This window comes from Syngnathus leptorhynchus, chromosome 10, assembly GCF_054491065.1.
Source record: "Syngnathus leptorhynchus isolate UIUO chromosome 10, UIUO_Slep, whole genome shotgun sequence".
Taxonomy (NCBI): Eukaryota; Metazoa; Chordata; class Actinopteri; order Syngnathiformes; family Syngnathidae; genus Syngnathus; species Syngnathus leptorhynchus.
In genome coordinates, this window is record NC_141204.1 from 851,514 (window position 1) to 867,611 (window position 16,098).

Genomic DNA, 16,098 nt, shown 5'->3' on the forward strand with positions numbered 1-16,098 from the left:
CGCCCCAGTAAGAGGAGGTCATTGTCTCAAAGCCGACCGGGGCTCTCGACACATTACGGCCACCTGTACAAAGAAAAGCTAATGAGAGATTTTCATTGGAGATACCTCCCCTGCCCCTTGTCGGCATTTTGAAACCAACCGCGGCAGATGTCGCCAAGACTGTTTAACGTAGCCCGTTCTTTTGACCTCTCGATAATGCCGTACACGCACGGAGAAAGAAATGCGCTGAGCTGCCTTTCTGAAAGCAAGCTTTGTTATGAGATGAGCACAAATGCCATTGATGGTTGTTGTTGTTGTTGTTTTAAAGAACATTTGTCCAGTTCATGAGAAAACAAATTCAGGTCCAAGCCATTGAATCCCATTTAAATATAGCCAACAGAATCACTATTGATGGAGTATAAACACTTACTAAGCACTTAAAAAACATTGCACTCATTTAATTTACCTATCCCACCATAGCTCGAGTTAGGAATCAATTAAAGGAAACAGATAGTGAGGTAATCTGTTGCTGCTGAGTCAATTACTGGATATCGAAGAGGCACTCAGTGATTAGTGATTATCCAATAAGAATGCAGAGTCCTGTGGGTTCATTACAAAGAATGAGATGCAACAAATACTGAAAGAAAGGGAAAAAGTTGCGTACGGAGCAGCTAGCCAGACCGACGATTCCTTCGGCAGTGATTTTACAAGATTTGTCTGTCGCTTGCCACAATTTCCAGCCCGTTTCATACTGGCAGGTGACCGAGCAGCTTCTTTTTTTTCTTTTTTAGCGAGGCAAAGACCCCAGTGAGGCATAAAAAGTCCCCGTTCACACACAAAGAACATTGATTCATTGGAGCACCACCCTTTAATTTGTTTGCATCATTTCATCTTAATGATGGGCTGAGAAAGAGGTGGAATTCAGTCGGAGGAAGGTAGCGGGAGAAGAAGGGTGGGCTGTTGACACCCCGCCGCAGAGCCAGCGCTAGGCAACCATCTAGTGGGTGGGCTTTGTGATACATTTTACCAATTTTTCATGGCCATCCCTCTTGATGTGACCCCACTCAGGGCCTTTTATGCCGCTGACAGCTCTGCGCAGGAAAACATGCTGCCGCTCTGATAGCATGAAATCGGGAACAAAGACCCCCAGGGAGAGGAGAAGGGGGCCGCTGAGGCCCACTGTGCTCCGGTCCCGCCTGGCTCTGGCCACAAACAGATGTTAGGCCAGCCCCGACTCTCTCAGACCCCCCTAAAAAAGGAGGCCCTTTAGGATAAATGGGACTGAAATGCATTGTTTTGGGCACCCACTAAGACAAAAATGGGAGCGGATTCCGAAAAGGGCCGGTCAATATGTCCATCACTGATAAATCACACTAAGAGCCCATGAATTCTAATGTGGCCCTTAATGGGCACTCTTAAATATGATGGGATAGTTGTGAGCAGGTGTGAGTGGAGCTTAGTAACTTAATGTCAGTGGGCAGAGCTGTTTAAAAGCTCACCAACGCTGCCAGCAGCAAAACAATGAGAAGCGCCACGCCACGCCACGCCACTGATGAAGATGACACTGAGTACACAGCAAGTTGATAGGACGATCAATTCCAGGTTGGCAATAAAAGACAATTTATTCATTACTCATCACGCTCCTCTCTCACTTTGCAAAGGCTTGAATTCAAGCCATTAAAAGAGCATGAGCTAAAGGTTTTGCTCAAGTGAATAGGAATTGGGACTGACTTGTTGAGTGAGCAGCCATGTGTAGCCAGCCTCTCTTTTACAGACTGCTTCTTTGCATATGCATAGAGCAAAGTCAAAGGGGATGGATGCTATGTGCACAACCCCCCACAGTCAATACATTATTTGGCCAGCATCGAAATATTTGCAAACAAATACAAGACCAAAAGCTTAAAAAGAGGAAGTTAAGGCTGAAAAGTGAAAGAATCCCCAGCCAAATATCATCCTCTGCATCAATTTATGCACTTGCGTTGTATTTGTTTAAGGCCATTTTATTATTGCAAATATGTTGCCCAATATGTAATGACTCAGATTTTTTGTTTTATGTCGATCAATGTGAACAGTACAAGCACAAAATCGATGAACTCAGACCTACATAAGGGCCCTTATTTACGTCGTATGACTTCATTCTCAAACAAGTGGGCTTTGTTTTTAACTGATGGTGATCAGTTGTAACAAAAACATGGCTGAAGCAAGATTTCCACAATGATTACATGTGGGAAAGAGCAGCGCAGTACTGAATGAAAGGACACCTGAATGGATGGACTCAAGCCGAGGGCTTATAAGGCCACGTTCCCTCCCAGGCGGGCCCTGTTAGTGCCAGGCTCTGCGCTCATCCGTGGCCTGGCCAATCGCACCGTCTTACTGTTGGCATGGTGTTGCCAGTCACAGAAACAGGACACAATGGCAAAAGCATAGCTGGTGCCGGCCGGCCGGGCTCAAACGGCCTGTTGTTAATGAGTGGGACCAACAGAAGCCATTGCTTGTTCTTTCTTTGCCAGCATTTTAATGATATGGACATCACTTCCAGCAAAGCACAAGTTAAGCCCTCATAGCTTAACTGTTTTTTTTCCCCCACTGTCTTCAGCGCTATATTCATTAGCATCAAACACAAACAGAGAGAGAGAGAGAGAGAGAGAGAGAGAGAACACACACTGTTGTCTAGAGGGAATAGTCTCCTTGTATATCCAGATGGGTTATCGGTGATATAATGGTTCCTCATTGTGCTCGATTGGACTGTTCCAGCCAGATAATATGCCTTCATTGTATTGTTAAGAAAGCACTGGCATCAACTATATGGCAATAAACAAGCATAGCTGCTAGTAAAAGCCCTGTTTAACTTGCATGGTGCTGTCAATGGGTGGAGTTACCTGCAGTCAGGCAATGGAGATAGCGTCGCTATGAATGTCTTACATAAAAATAGGTCTCCACCCAGGATGACATTGCAGTAGGGGATTGATTAGTCAACAACCAATTTGACACAATTGATCCAATTCTTAACGAATTGATGACAAGCACAGACCTTGAAAAGCGCAAATAAAACATATCATCATATACGTATAGAAGATATAGATAGAAATACAATAGCAGGTGTGTATTTACATGCATGTACACACTAGTATCTGTAACATCATGGGTCTTTAAGTACATGACTGTATTTGGGGAATTGAGTGAAGTCAAATCCCTGGTGTAGTGGGCTGGGGTTCCATAGAACAGAGGCAGGCCCAATCAGTGCTGGGCCGCTGGTTAATGGATGGATGGCCCCCAAAATTAATTAGCCTGACTAATGTAGTGTACACTTAATTACACTCGCTGGATTTTGATTTATAGCTCGCAAGTAACACACATGCTTGTCAAAGACGGGCTAAAAGGGAAAATTGCTTAGCCGTTACTGATACAAATTATTTACTCAGACTAGGTTCAACAGCCACGACAATGACCATAAACTACTTCATGAACATGTTTGCAATATCACAAACAACTGTGGAGGGAGGTCTGGTGGACGTGCTGGAAGACTTGATCGATTCTCTGAAAAAAACGATTGATTGTCATCAAGTAACTATTTGTAAAATAGCAGTAAACATAATGACAAATGAACTTGATGCATGTGTTCATTGTTTGTCAGTACTTGCTGATTATGTTATCTCCACCGATTGTTTGTTCGTTCGTGTGTGAGCGTGTAATTTCAATCTGTACAAAATGAATGATCTATCATGTTAAGCCATCATTAAAGGGCATTTTACAGGCATTCATTAGGAAAGGGGCTAGTCAAGGGCCCCACCTTTAATTTCATGCTGCTCAAGCAAGAGAAAAGACGCAGGACAAAGGACAAGAGATTGATGCTCACTCGCTTCCTCTGCATTTCAAGCAAAAACAGACAGGTGGTGCTGATTCAAAACGCTCTCTTGTGAGAAGCAAGCTAAGTCTAATGAAAGCTATCCATGTAGCGACAGATCGGGCCGATTTACACAGCCCCACGCACGCACGCAGGCAGGCAGGCAGGCAGGCAAGCAGGCCGTGTCGTGGGCACAGTAGATCAAGTCGCCAATTAACCTTCCTGCCGGCCTCGATCAATCCACGACTTGGAGAAAGCTCGCCACCGCCGTACATTCCCTACAGATATTAAATTGACATTCAATTAAGTTTAATTAGAAGGGATTTTAAATATAGTAGGAGTCTAGGCATTGCGCCCTCAGCTTGTCACCGTTGCAGTTGATTCACAGCCACGGGCCACGTCAAAGATGCGCACATACGCCGTGACAAACGTGCACGCTTGCATTCACTCAGAATATATCTTATGCTTCTGATTTTCTTTCAAAAACTGTCTGTAATGTTCAAGTATAAAAAAAAGAGGATCATTTGCACTAGGCAGAAATATTGTTTTGTTTTATGGGGAGCAGCTGCTACCAGGCAACGCTATCATGAGTCAATTTCAATCATGTGAAAAATTGCATCAATGTACTTTTCTTTTGATAATCATAGGCAATTTTAGTGTTTTGCTGAAAAAATATCAATCGTGATTATCCCAAAAATATTTTTTTAGGTAATTGAAATCGCAATTATTGATTGCGATTATTGGAGCATCACACCTAGTTTGTACATTTAGAAATGTACAGTTACTTTTGACATCTGAATAATCAACCCCAGACAGAGTGAAAACAAAGGTAAAAAAAGAAACGGCAGAGAACAAAAAGTTCAAACCGGCCGCCTTTGCCGTTTCATGTTACATTAGCACTGATGCAAAGCACGATCAAGCCAAAGCATGAGGAAAGGGACTGGATGGGCCGGGCCCCAGGCTGCTCAGCCCTAACATTAGTCTCCACGTGGCTGTGTCCTTTGTCTGCCAGTCAAAGGGCCGCCAAATAGAGGTCAATTGAAACCAATTCCCTCTGTCGGACACAATAAATAGGGTTGCCCAGGCTGGAGAGAGAGAGAGAGAGGGGGGGGGGCACACTGTGGGCCTTTGGTTACTGATCCTGCTGCAAGCATGCCAGGAATTTGCCACCTGGAATTTAGCCTGTGACAATAATAAAGCCACCCACCCACCTCTTTCCAAACCCACCTGCTTTTTTTTTTTTGGATGTATCTAAAACCCTCAAACACAAAACCCTCAGCAGCGCAACAGTTTCCTACAAGTTGCACAGAAGAGCTGACATAGAAAAGGAGCCAGTGAAAATGAGAGCCGGCCGGCCCGCCCGGCCTGCGTGCGTCTTCAGATAAGATGGGCCATCGATCCACTTAAACACTTTGGTGGATGTGCACTAATTGTCCACTTGACATTAATTGTCATTAGAGGCTTTAAAAGGGCCTACAGGCTGTGAGTTACATCCTGTGGCATGCTTGCGAGCCATTTGTTTATTGGTGACATCACAGCTCTCTCTCTTGCTAATACGTAGGTCACTGTTAAATCAGACAAGTTGACCACTGCATCGGTCAGACGGACGGCTTTATTTGAAGTGGAGCAGCTTCTTTATTGGTAGCTCAATGACGTCATCACTTTCTGGCGTTGCCTCTATATGTTTGAGAAACACTCCTCAAGACTTACTTCTTCTGTGTTTGTGAGTGTACTGTATTTGTCCACAACTCGACTTCCTAAACCAAAAGCCCCCCAACATTGATGGCACACCCCCTTCCAGTGGGTGTAACAAATTAGTTTAGATGAGTGTGTGTGTGTATTCACCCTGGATGTGAATGGGGGGGGGTAAGGTGCATATGAAAAGAGCAGCGCAGAGGGGAGGGGGTAGAGATGGACACATACTGATGCAAGCCCTACACATCCCTGGAAAAGGGGTCATGACCCCGACCACACTCAAACAGCATGTCAGTGTGGTAGAGACAAGGAGTGGGTTCGTGCTTACCTACCACAGAGCAGAATGGACAAGAAAGGAAACACGAGGAGAGTTATCTAGATTAGGTACACAGGTGTAGCATTGAGAAGCTCAGATGATAGGGATGGAGTGGAGTACTGCTAATGATACAATATTGGGGATTTTATGGCCTATAGGCATGGCAGCTCCATCTATTCATCCATGCATCCATCCATGCATCCATCCATCCATCCATGCATCCATCCATGCATCCATCCATCCATCCATCCATCCATCCATCCATCCATCCATCCATCCATCCATCCATCCATCCAACCCATCCAATTACTACGGCAGGCTAAATCTGCACCACGTGACAGTTAACCGTAATGATTGACTTTTCAATGGCCCCACTGTTTGTACAATCTTCTGTTGAGAATCCTTGCCTTGGAGTTATTATCTCCAAAGAGACACATTCACATGATGGGTGAGTTAATGTAACCTAATTAGAAAAGCCAAATCAAATGTACCGCACCAACTTTGAGGCCATGTGTACCACACAGAGAGAAGTCCTTCCTAAGCCATTTGAGCAAAACCCCTCCATTCAGAAAACTTGCCCTCCTCCTTTCTCTCATGAATGGCTTTTTGGTTGAAGCGCACAATGCCCACACCTTGAACAGGGCCACTGATTCCAAGACCATTGTAGTCGAGCGGAGGGAGAGGATTGTGCAACAAGGGCTTCTCCCACTCTGTTATCAACCAACACCCCGAGTCTCCAGTTTGCCTTTATGACTTGTGATACCCCCCCGCATCTGGGGAAAGCTGAATGACTGCACTACCTTGCCTCTTGCTGGCCTCATTTGCACCAAGAGAAGGAGAAAGAAGAGAGGGAGGGAGAGGAAGGCCAGTGAATGGCAGCAAAACATAACAATGCACTTGGAGGCACAGTTAGCAAACACAGCTGGAGCATCCACAGTGAAACCTTTAATGAGTCATAACTCTAAAAAGACAGTGCTACTAAAACACTTTTACTACTTTATATTGCAGCCAGCCCCGCTCTCTCTCTCTCACTCGCTCTCTCTCTCACATACGTCACAATTAGTTGGATAGAACGTTACGTTGCTTGCATTGAGTGCATTATGAGACAGCTCTGTCCATATTTCACACATTACAAAGACACCACGAAGCTGTTTAGCATGTTGATTGCTGGCTCATCAAATACAATAGAAGAGCACTCACCTCAATAACCTGTTTGGAGTCCAACCTGAAGTTAAAATCCCCAAAGACGAAATAGGGCACCCTTTCAAAGCGCTGGTCCGTGATCCTGCAAAACATGACCAGCAAATGTATTGAGCGGGATGATCTGTGATGCTTCTTGACACTACATATTTATTTGGAATCATTTTGCAATATATCATCTGTTACAGTTCAACGGTGCACCGCTTGAAGTCGTCAGATGATGAGGGTCACAGCACCACCTTGTGGCGTGATTCCTTTGAAAAGATGGTTTGCATGAGATCTATTTTCCAAGACAGGTTTTTCTCATGGAGCTCAGCGCAAGACTGTAGGTGTAAGAGTTGATGCTCCTGTTGCTGGGATGCATTGGCTTGTTATTGAAGCAGATGAATCAATCCTTGACATGTTTTGGCTGACAACAGATCGGGCATTTGGAATGATCACAGATGAGTTGAAAACTCGTGATCACGCTCAAATGTAAATCCCGTGCAGCCCTAATGAGAACATATGGATTCTGAGACAAAAATCCCAAAATAAGGGTAAATATTGACAAAATGCTTTTGGAGAATAAGATTGATCAAATTAGAATAACTATTTGTTGGGTTCATGTTGGAAATTGAGGCGAATGTAGGAGCCTTTGTGTAATGAAGGATTCAGGATGCTTGGCTCGCTATCACTACTAATCGTGTGGATAAATCTGGCCGTGAACTTCCTAGGCTCCGCTAACAATATATTTATGGGGCCGTAAAGCGAGAGGCCACTTCTTGCTGTTGTGGCTGCCTGTCTTAATGCACGCTCACTTCCTCTCTGTGAGTCAGTGAGAGTGAAGGGCAGGAAGGTGAAGGAATAAGACAAGGAATGCAGCTATAACTTCAACATTATATCATATTCAAGTGACATAACCCCAAAGGAGCAAGCGGGATAAACGAGTGTTGAGTGAATACAGCAAATGCCGAGCATACCACTGAAAGCATCGAGGCAATTTGCCAAGATTTAATGCATATCTGACTTTTTCAGAACAGGACTTTTTATTGTGCTTGACTGTTTTTTTACATTACGTATAGCAATAATTCTACTATTTTAAAATGTAGCTATGTTAATAATTTCAACATATTACTTTATTCGAATGTAAGTTCTATGTATTATTTCTTTATTTTCTTGATGATCTGTCATTACTCCTCACCTAATTTACGTGGCAACAGTTGAATAAGAAAAAAAGAAATTGTCAGCAGATTGCTCTCGTCCAAAAGTATCCTTTATGCACACACCCATTGTATCCCACAACACTTCATGTTCTTTCTTAATGACTTTACATCCAGGTGCAAAGAGACTCAACTCTATTGAAACACAGTGTGTCTCACTTCATCCCGTTAGGTTACATTGAGGGCTGTAAAAAGGATGAATACTTGCACCAGGCGGTTAATACATAATGTGGCCCATGCCTGCTCCTTCTGTTGCTGCAAAACCATTAAAATGGAGTCGCTCTGTGACATGTATGTTTTCCAGTTGCCTTGAGGAGTCTTTCAAGGCGCTCCATTCTGTGGCTTGATCCCACTAACAGCCATGTCTAATACCCAAAGCTTGGCTGTTTTGTCCGCTGCTCCAAGGTATCAGCCACAGGTCAGAAGGTAACATTCTGTTTACACGATCATTTCCTAAAGCACTCATGCTGACCCGCTGGTGTGAAAGTTGACTTTTTTTTTTTCCCCCTCCCCTCCTGCCTTTGTGTGTGGAACGAAGAATTGCAACATTAGCTACAGCTACTGGGTGTGAAAAGGCTGTGAGAGTGGGGGGTCCAGAGAAAGCCTCCGAGCCACCCCCGCTGGCTGGCTGGCTGGCGGACTGGCTGACTGGCTGGTTGGCTGGCTGACCCTCACCCTTAGCCGGGGCCCCCATTAGCCTCGTCATCACAGTTCATTCAGGCAAACTGTAACAGTGTCAGTGACATTGTAGCACAAAGCCACACTCCTTTACACAGTCTATAAACATGCTTTCTCCTGGCCAATTCATCGTGCAGTGACACTCCTGAAAGAGCCTCTTCACAAGGCCCGTTCTCACTGAGGTTTGGGCTTGGGCCTTCATAGGGCCTTCCTCGGGGCGGGGGCACACAAAGACAGGGGTCAGACGCTAATTTATAATATGGCCCCCCAACTCTGCTCCCAGGCTCCTTAAAGCACCACTATTCTCTCAAAGCAACACTTCACCAGGACATCCAATACGGCAGATCCGTACGTAACCAGCAGATAGATAGATATAACGAAGATTCCCTCTCTCTTTCTGCAGTCACTCAGTATTCCTGGCTGACTTCTAGCGGGATGATTCCCGGTGATTGGCAGCTAAACCGGGACGTAATAGACAGCCGATATGGGATTAAGAGGGTGAAAGTGGGGCTCATGTCACGATGATATTGACAAGATGACTTAGCATAATTTGGCCCGGCAAATTCGACTTTGCACACAATAGCTGGGCCGTCCATTGTCAGTGAATGCGGAGAATTTGGTCGAATGTTAAACATTGTGAAGAATGTGCTGGGTGACATCTTCCTGAATGGGTCAGGGGTGGCCCTGACGGGGCCTTTGACACCGCCGAGCGGGCCTTCCCCACGTCCCGTCCCCGTGTTGGCGCCACACAGCTCTTCTGCGACGCCCACTCCAGCAAGAGAGCGTGCTGTGTGGGATGTTTGGACGGTCACACAGAGGTGAGCAAATAAGTCAATTAAAGGAAGAACAACTGTGAGAAATCCTTGAGAACAAGTGGCCACGATGGCAATTTGACAAAGAAGTCAAACAAACGGAAAGGAATGGAAAGTCTGCATGGAAACAAAGCCTCATTATTATTGAGAATGGAGACGTTAAATCGACAGCGGACCTGCTCAGGTGTTCTGCACAAGTCTCTCTTGAACGACATGGATGAAAAAAATGCATCAACCGATCTTCAATCTGGAAGGCTGACCAAAATCTCTATTCAATCTCTGACTTTGAAAATGTCATTCAAACTGAATTATTCCGATGATTCATCGAACAAACAATCGTATCAATGAATATAAAAACGAGATTTTACACATGCACAACAGTTGAGAATTCGAAAGGTTTTCAAAGATAGTCGTGCAAGCAATTTACGTATAGACACTTCAAGAATAGTGCCATAAAACAAATTGCTTCTGCTTTTTCAATCCCAGATATTTGGAGTGTAACTCATGTCAAAACATTGCGTTACGTGAACACACCCACATACTATGACTGGTGTCATTTGAATCAATTCATCCTGGATCTCCTTCAGTTGCGCTCTATTGGCCAAAGACTAGCCGGCCTGTGCGCGCCGGCCGGCTCTTTCAGCCCGTTGTTCTGGGAAAAGCCGAAAGGGAAACATTTAGGTTGTAGGGCTCTTTGAGCCGCTCTGACACTTGACTGATGAGCGTCCATAAAATGACAAAGCATGGCTGTGTGGTAGCCAGTGTGGCCCACTGCCTCCCCATGGGAAACTAATTGCTTTGAATTGTTAAGGGCAACATTATTTTTCTGCCAATCACCGCCTTTGAATGGTCCCGAAATGAGCATGAAACGAGCCTTTTCAGCCAACAAAAACGCTAAATGTCCTCAATGTTGATCAAATTAACTTCAGCACTGTGACAATGGACTATATTGGTGTGAAAATAATGGCGTGCCACCAAAGGAGCCTTTATGGCAGGATTTCACAGTTATAATGTAAAACTGTTCTCCCTCAATGAGGCAGAGCACTCTGAATAGAAGTGGGGGAAAAAGAAACAAACTCCAAAACACAATAGGCATCTTCCTATCTCACACTGTCTCACTCGAAATCGCGTCTTGAGTCTTGATTCGAGAGCACAACCGCGATGGCTGCTGTTGGCAAGTAAAAGAAACTTCCGAAGGGTGCAAAATCTTTTGCTTTTGCATCAGTGCATAAAAAAGCAGCCCGAGCGACAGAGCTGTATGATTTTTAATACTGAGGTCTGGCTGGCTGTTCCTTCTCAGCATTGTTCCCCTGAGGCCTTGAAGCACTTTGGAGATAAACACCGTTTAGCAGTTAAAAGAGGCACTGAGGAAAAGGCTTATCAGATCAGATCACTTCTCAATGGGCTGTAAGCTGCTGCATTATACAGCCTGGGCCCCAGATAAGGTGTTAGCTGAGGTTTGATGCCCACTAGCCCAGATCTGTCCTCTCTCTCTCTGTTCGACTTCTGTAATGACTCCTTGTGGAGCTCAGCTGGCGGTGTGCTGCCCTTTTTGCTTCTCCCCTTATCCCGCAATGTGAGCTCAGAGAGGCAAGCGAGAGGAGAGGAAAGGAAAGGAAGGGGAATGGGGGGGATTGGCTTTAGATATTCCCCCTGTCCCTTTTCCTGCTCTGCTTTCTGGGGGTAGGGGAGTCACATTCAGGACAATAGTCCAAAAGATGGTTCCCAACCAGCCAGTGAATGGGAACACTGTTGGTGGTAGGACTTCATTCAAAGCCCAGCTCGGGCACATTGTCCTCCCAGATCAGCAGAGGATAATGGAGTTTGCTGGTGGCTGCCAAAAGGTTAGCAGCCTCTGTGAAAGGACCGACCCATTATTTATTGCCCTTTACAGAGCCCGAGGACCCTTTTTGTGCTCCACCTCCTTTCCTTCTGCACTGCCAGCTTTTTTTTTTTTCCTCCTCTCTGACTCGGGTGCTCCGGATCTGCGCACCGCAGGTTCCCCCAAAGCGAGGCGCGGTCGTCCCCTGGACATCCGAGCCTGCCGGGAAACGTGCGCGCCCCATCTTTTCCTTGGCACTACTTAGCCCCGATGCCCGAGCAGATAAAAAGAAGTTTTAAAATGAAACGATATGACCCAGAAGTAACGGCAAGGTTAAACGCGAGCAGGGAGCGTGGAAAACGCCACTCAGCCGAGTGAATTTTCATTCAGGCCTTTCTGCCACCCAAGTGCAAGTCTGACACTCAACTATTTACATCTATTTACAAGCTGACAGTAGACCGGGGGGGGGGAAACAGCTGTAAAAACCATCATAAAAGTGGAGGATTCAATCAAAATAGAATCTTCATCATGCCAGTAAATCCAGTTAAGTAAGGGCATCATAAAAATGCAGGAAAACATCCTTGTCCATTAAAAGGTGGGCCATTCTTTCATCAAAGAGAGAATGGTGTAAATAAAAGGTGTCCCGTAATTCAAGCGTGTCACCCTTATACGTATAGTGATTCAAAGTGGAGACGACAGGCGCGCATGTCGTGCATTTTGATGACATTTATCTGGGAAGTAACCCAGCAGGTAGAGGACAATTCTCAATTCTGTCAATATAGCAAATGATCAATGCGGCGGGATGTCACAAGAAAACAAATGCGGATAAGGTGAGCCGTTACAAACGTACCGGTCTAAAACGTAGCCCAGCGCCTTCTGCCTGGTCCCGGAGTAGATGGAAGGGCTCTTCTCCCAAGCCACCAGATTGGAAGCATCGTGGAAAAGGTGGATGTTGACCAGGTCCAAACAACTGGGTTGGAAAAAAAACAAAGTGCACATAACAAACATGACAAATCGGCATTGATCACAAAGATGTGTATCTACTTTTTCTTTGGTATTTTGTCAATGATTTGTGCCATTGCTGTTTGGTGCATTGAATGATTTGAGTTTTGAGATGTTCTACTGACCAACATGGCAGCATTTAGTGAACTAGGTCGACTCATATTTCACTGGAAATTAGAAAGCCATTGTGCTAATCATTAAAATATTCATATAATAATCATAAATAAATATTTCCTTTCGTTAATGCTGGGAAGCTTAAAATAGAGTTAAGATTGGACTCCTCAGCAGTAGACGTCTACAACTAAAGGGGCTGATCCGTTTTTCTTCAAGATGGAGGCGATAGCTCAATACATTGATATCCCTTGCTGATCATATCAATCTACTGTTTGTTTGCATGAAAGATCTCCCGGGAGGAATAAAATGATGCATGCGTGTCCTCCTTTATCGCTGCTATCACTTAAGCAGTCAGTCTCTCTTTCTCCCTGCTGCGCTTGTCAAACATCATGCCTCTATTAAATGCCTAGCGTTTCAACTCTTTAGTTCTCATGTCATACCTCCATTAGATTAGCAGTCACCCCGACCCGCCCTTCCCTTCCCTTCCAAGCATCCTCTGCTCTTGCAAACTTGAAGCTGCCATTTGCATTCCTCCCACATAGCTTCAATTGCATGTAATGTTTTGTGTCATCTGTCATATGCAAGTCCTTGACTAACATGATTAGGTCTAATCAAATCCCCGCGGGCGGGTGGGCTCGCTCGCTCGCTCGCTGGCTCGCTTGCCCGGCCGGAGAAGATGCAACTATGTGAGTAAGTGTCAAACACAGCTTTTCTTTGTCAAATGGAAGACATAACATTCACATTTGAATGGTCATCTTCATTCACAATCGCTCCGGCCGTCTTAAACAATGATGTGATGGGAATAAAAAAAAGACTCACCACTCAGGTAGGGCCCATCGAGTTCTGATGAATCCCTTCCTGGACCACTTGCACTGAAAAACACAAAATGGTTTTTGAATCAAATAAAATCATCATCGCATAGGGGTTCTCACATTTTAGCACCAAGTACGACCTAAATAAAATAAAATAAAACAACCGCCAAGTAACAATAATAATAAAAGAATCACTCTCTTTTCCACCCGAGCCTATCTTCTATACGTCAACATCTTAATTTCTGCCAGCTTTCTGTTGTCTGTTCAGTACCACCTGTTCTGGTCCATGTTGTTCTTTTAGAGAAATGCATATTGCGAATTTACTCATAAAACACAATGTACTTGTAATTCTTCTTGGAAAATAAAAAAAAGTTTGATGCAGAGTGTGGACATCTGGTATACAACAGCTGTTTGATCAGGTCCCACCCGTCTTAAGTTAATTATCCAATCACAAGCTCTTTCTCAAACACCACATGATTCAACATGAAGCTGCTTATTAAATGAGGGACAAATTGATGCTGTGAGTGTTCTACTTCTTAAATGGATAAATAAGTCTCTTTCCCGCAGCGTCTCGTTTGCTGTGCAAGTCTCTCTGATACTCCTAATGGGGAGTTAATTGTAGTGATGAATAAACTAATTATGGGCCAGGTCACATCATTACAAATGGACTCATTTCATTTAAAAACAAAAAACAAGAACAACAACAAAAAAAACTCAGCTTCAGATGAAAGGGCTAAGAGCTATTTGATTGCGCCTCACATCCTTCAATCTGCATTAGAACAAGATGAAGTGTATCAAATTGAATTACATTAGCATACTTGAATTAATCCATACGGCCTTAAAAGGATGTATGGACTCAATTATGACTTGCTGCCCAAATATTGTGACGTTAAAAGCAGCAAATGGAATTGGATGCGTGCAAACTATTGAACCTGTAAATAAATAAATACAATTTGGGTTTATTATTAACGATAAATATTAAAAATGACGACAAAGACCGATATCCATTTGCACCAAAGGGTAAAATCCGCTTTCCCCCTGCGACCTGTTCAGGTGAAGTTGAGGAAAGAAAGTGAGTGCCTAGGATGATGAGGGACAAGATGAAAAGTGATGCTGGGGGTGGTCGTGCTCAGCGTCCATACGAGCACCGACTGCAGCCAGAGACGTTTAATCTCGATTTAATTTAAAGAGCCATTAACTGCAATCACAACATTAAAATCAATCACTTCCCTGACACCTGGCCCCAGATTGCCCCATTTGCTCTACGTATGACTGATCGGCCCTCTGCTTCATCGCTTGCTTATAAACACGACACACACGGGCGGGCACACACACACACGCGTGCGCGCGCGCTCGCCCCCACACATGCAACACTCGCATACAGCAACAGCCACATTTTGTTTTTCCAAACAACAGAGGCAATTTCTGTTTGAGCAGAAATTCACTTAATAGGATGGTGAAATCAATCAAAGGCAGAGGAAGTGACATCATCATTTGGTGGCTGACATTCAAGCAGACACGGTGACACGGATCATGTCCGGCTTCATCTAAACTCCACGCGTGTTACAAAAAGATTCATGTTGGCAATATAGTGTCACTTCTTCAAAACAGCAGACATATTTGGATGAAAAGGATAAGTGACGTGTAATCATATCATAAATCAGATTTAGTGGCAGTGAAGAGTCACTGGGCGGGGATGAGGGTGAGTGTCAGAGGGCAATGGTAGAAGGTCGCAAGGCTCCAGGTGACATTGGCTGACCCAGCGCAGGTCAGTGATAGCGTCTCTGCCCGTGACAGTGATGAACGGCGGCTACACGCCAGGTCACGTCCAGGGCTGTCAAGCAATACATATACGGGCGGACTGCAACACATCCGTACACACAAATTCAGAAGGAGAACAACAAGAAAAAAGAAAGACAAATATTATTTGGGGGCCTGGAATGAATTCAATGCTTTTATGGACATGCTTATGGCGTGAACAACAAATCCAAACTCCTATGGGAGGTCATCTACCGACCGCCTGGCTGCTATTTTCTTCCCGCTTCTTTTTTTTTTCCCTTCTCCCGTGTAAAACAATCAATAGCAAGGGCACGTTAAGGTTTTGCTTGTATTCTTTATTGATATTGGGCAATGACAAATGCGTATGATGCAATGCTTTGCGGAGGCCACCGTGTAAATAGATTCATGTTCAGCGGGGGGGGGAAAGTATTATATAAACAACGCCAGACAACAAGACAGCAAATTCATTATGGCAGGCAACCTTTCAAAAGAGATTTGCAAACTTCCTTCTTAATGAGTATGTTAATTAATCGACAAATGATAATAAATGCTCATGAGTATGAATTGCAAATGTAATTCATCTGCCGAGTTTTAAATGACAATTACATGTCGACAGAAGGCAACAGACCAAATTTAGCTTGTGATTTTCCCCCCCATCATGTTCATCATGTGTACTTATTACACGGAGAATACGCTCAAATGATTACACCACTGACATCAAATATTGGGGTTCACGCTCGCCTTACTTTGGGCAGTTTGGGTTCACTTCACACCAAATGAAGTTGTTGAATGGTTGGCTGGTGTGTATGATAATAATTGATAAAGACAGAAATAAAGGAAATGTTG

General features: G+C 44.4%; 1 protein-coding gene across 3 annotated transcripts in view; it reads right to left on the reverse strand.

The window, feature by feature from the left end:
- inpp5a (inositol polyphosphate-5-phosphatase A) overlaps positions 1–16,098 on the reverse strand; it is a 71,789-nt gene that overhangs the window by 22,727 nt on the left and 32,964 nt on the right. For all 3 annotated transcript variants that reach the window (XM_085922280.1, XM_085922281.1, XM_085922282.1), the window contains exons 7-9: positions 13,481–13,533; positions 12,396–12,515; positions 7,035–7,119 (exon numbers count right to left, since the gene is read on the reverse strand). In XM_085922280.1, the coding sequence (XP_085778406.1) occupies positions 7,035–7,119; positions 12,396–12,515; positions 13,481–13,533 (258 nt within the window). The remainder of the gene's footprint in view (positions 1–7,034; positions 7,120–12,395; positions 12,516–13,480; positions 13,534–16,098) is intronic.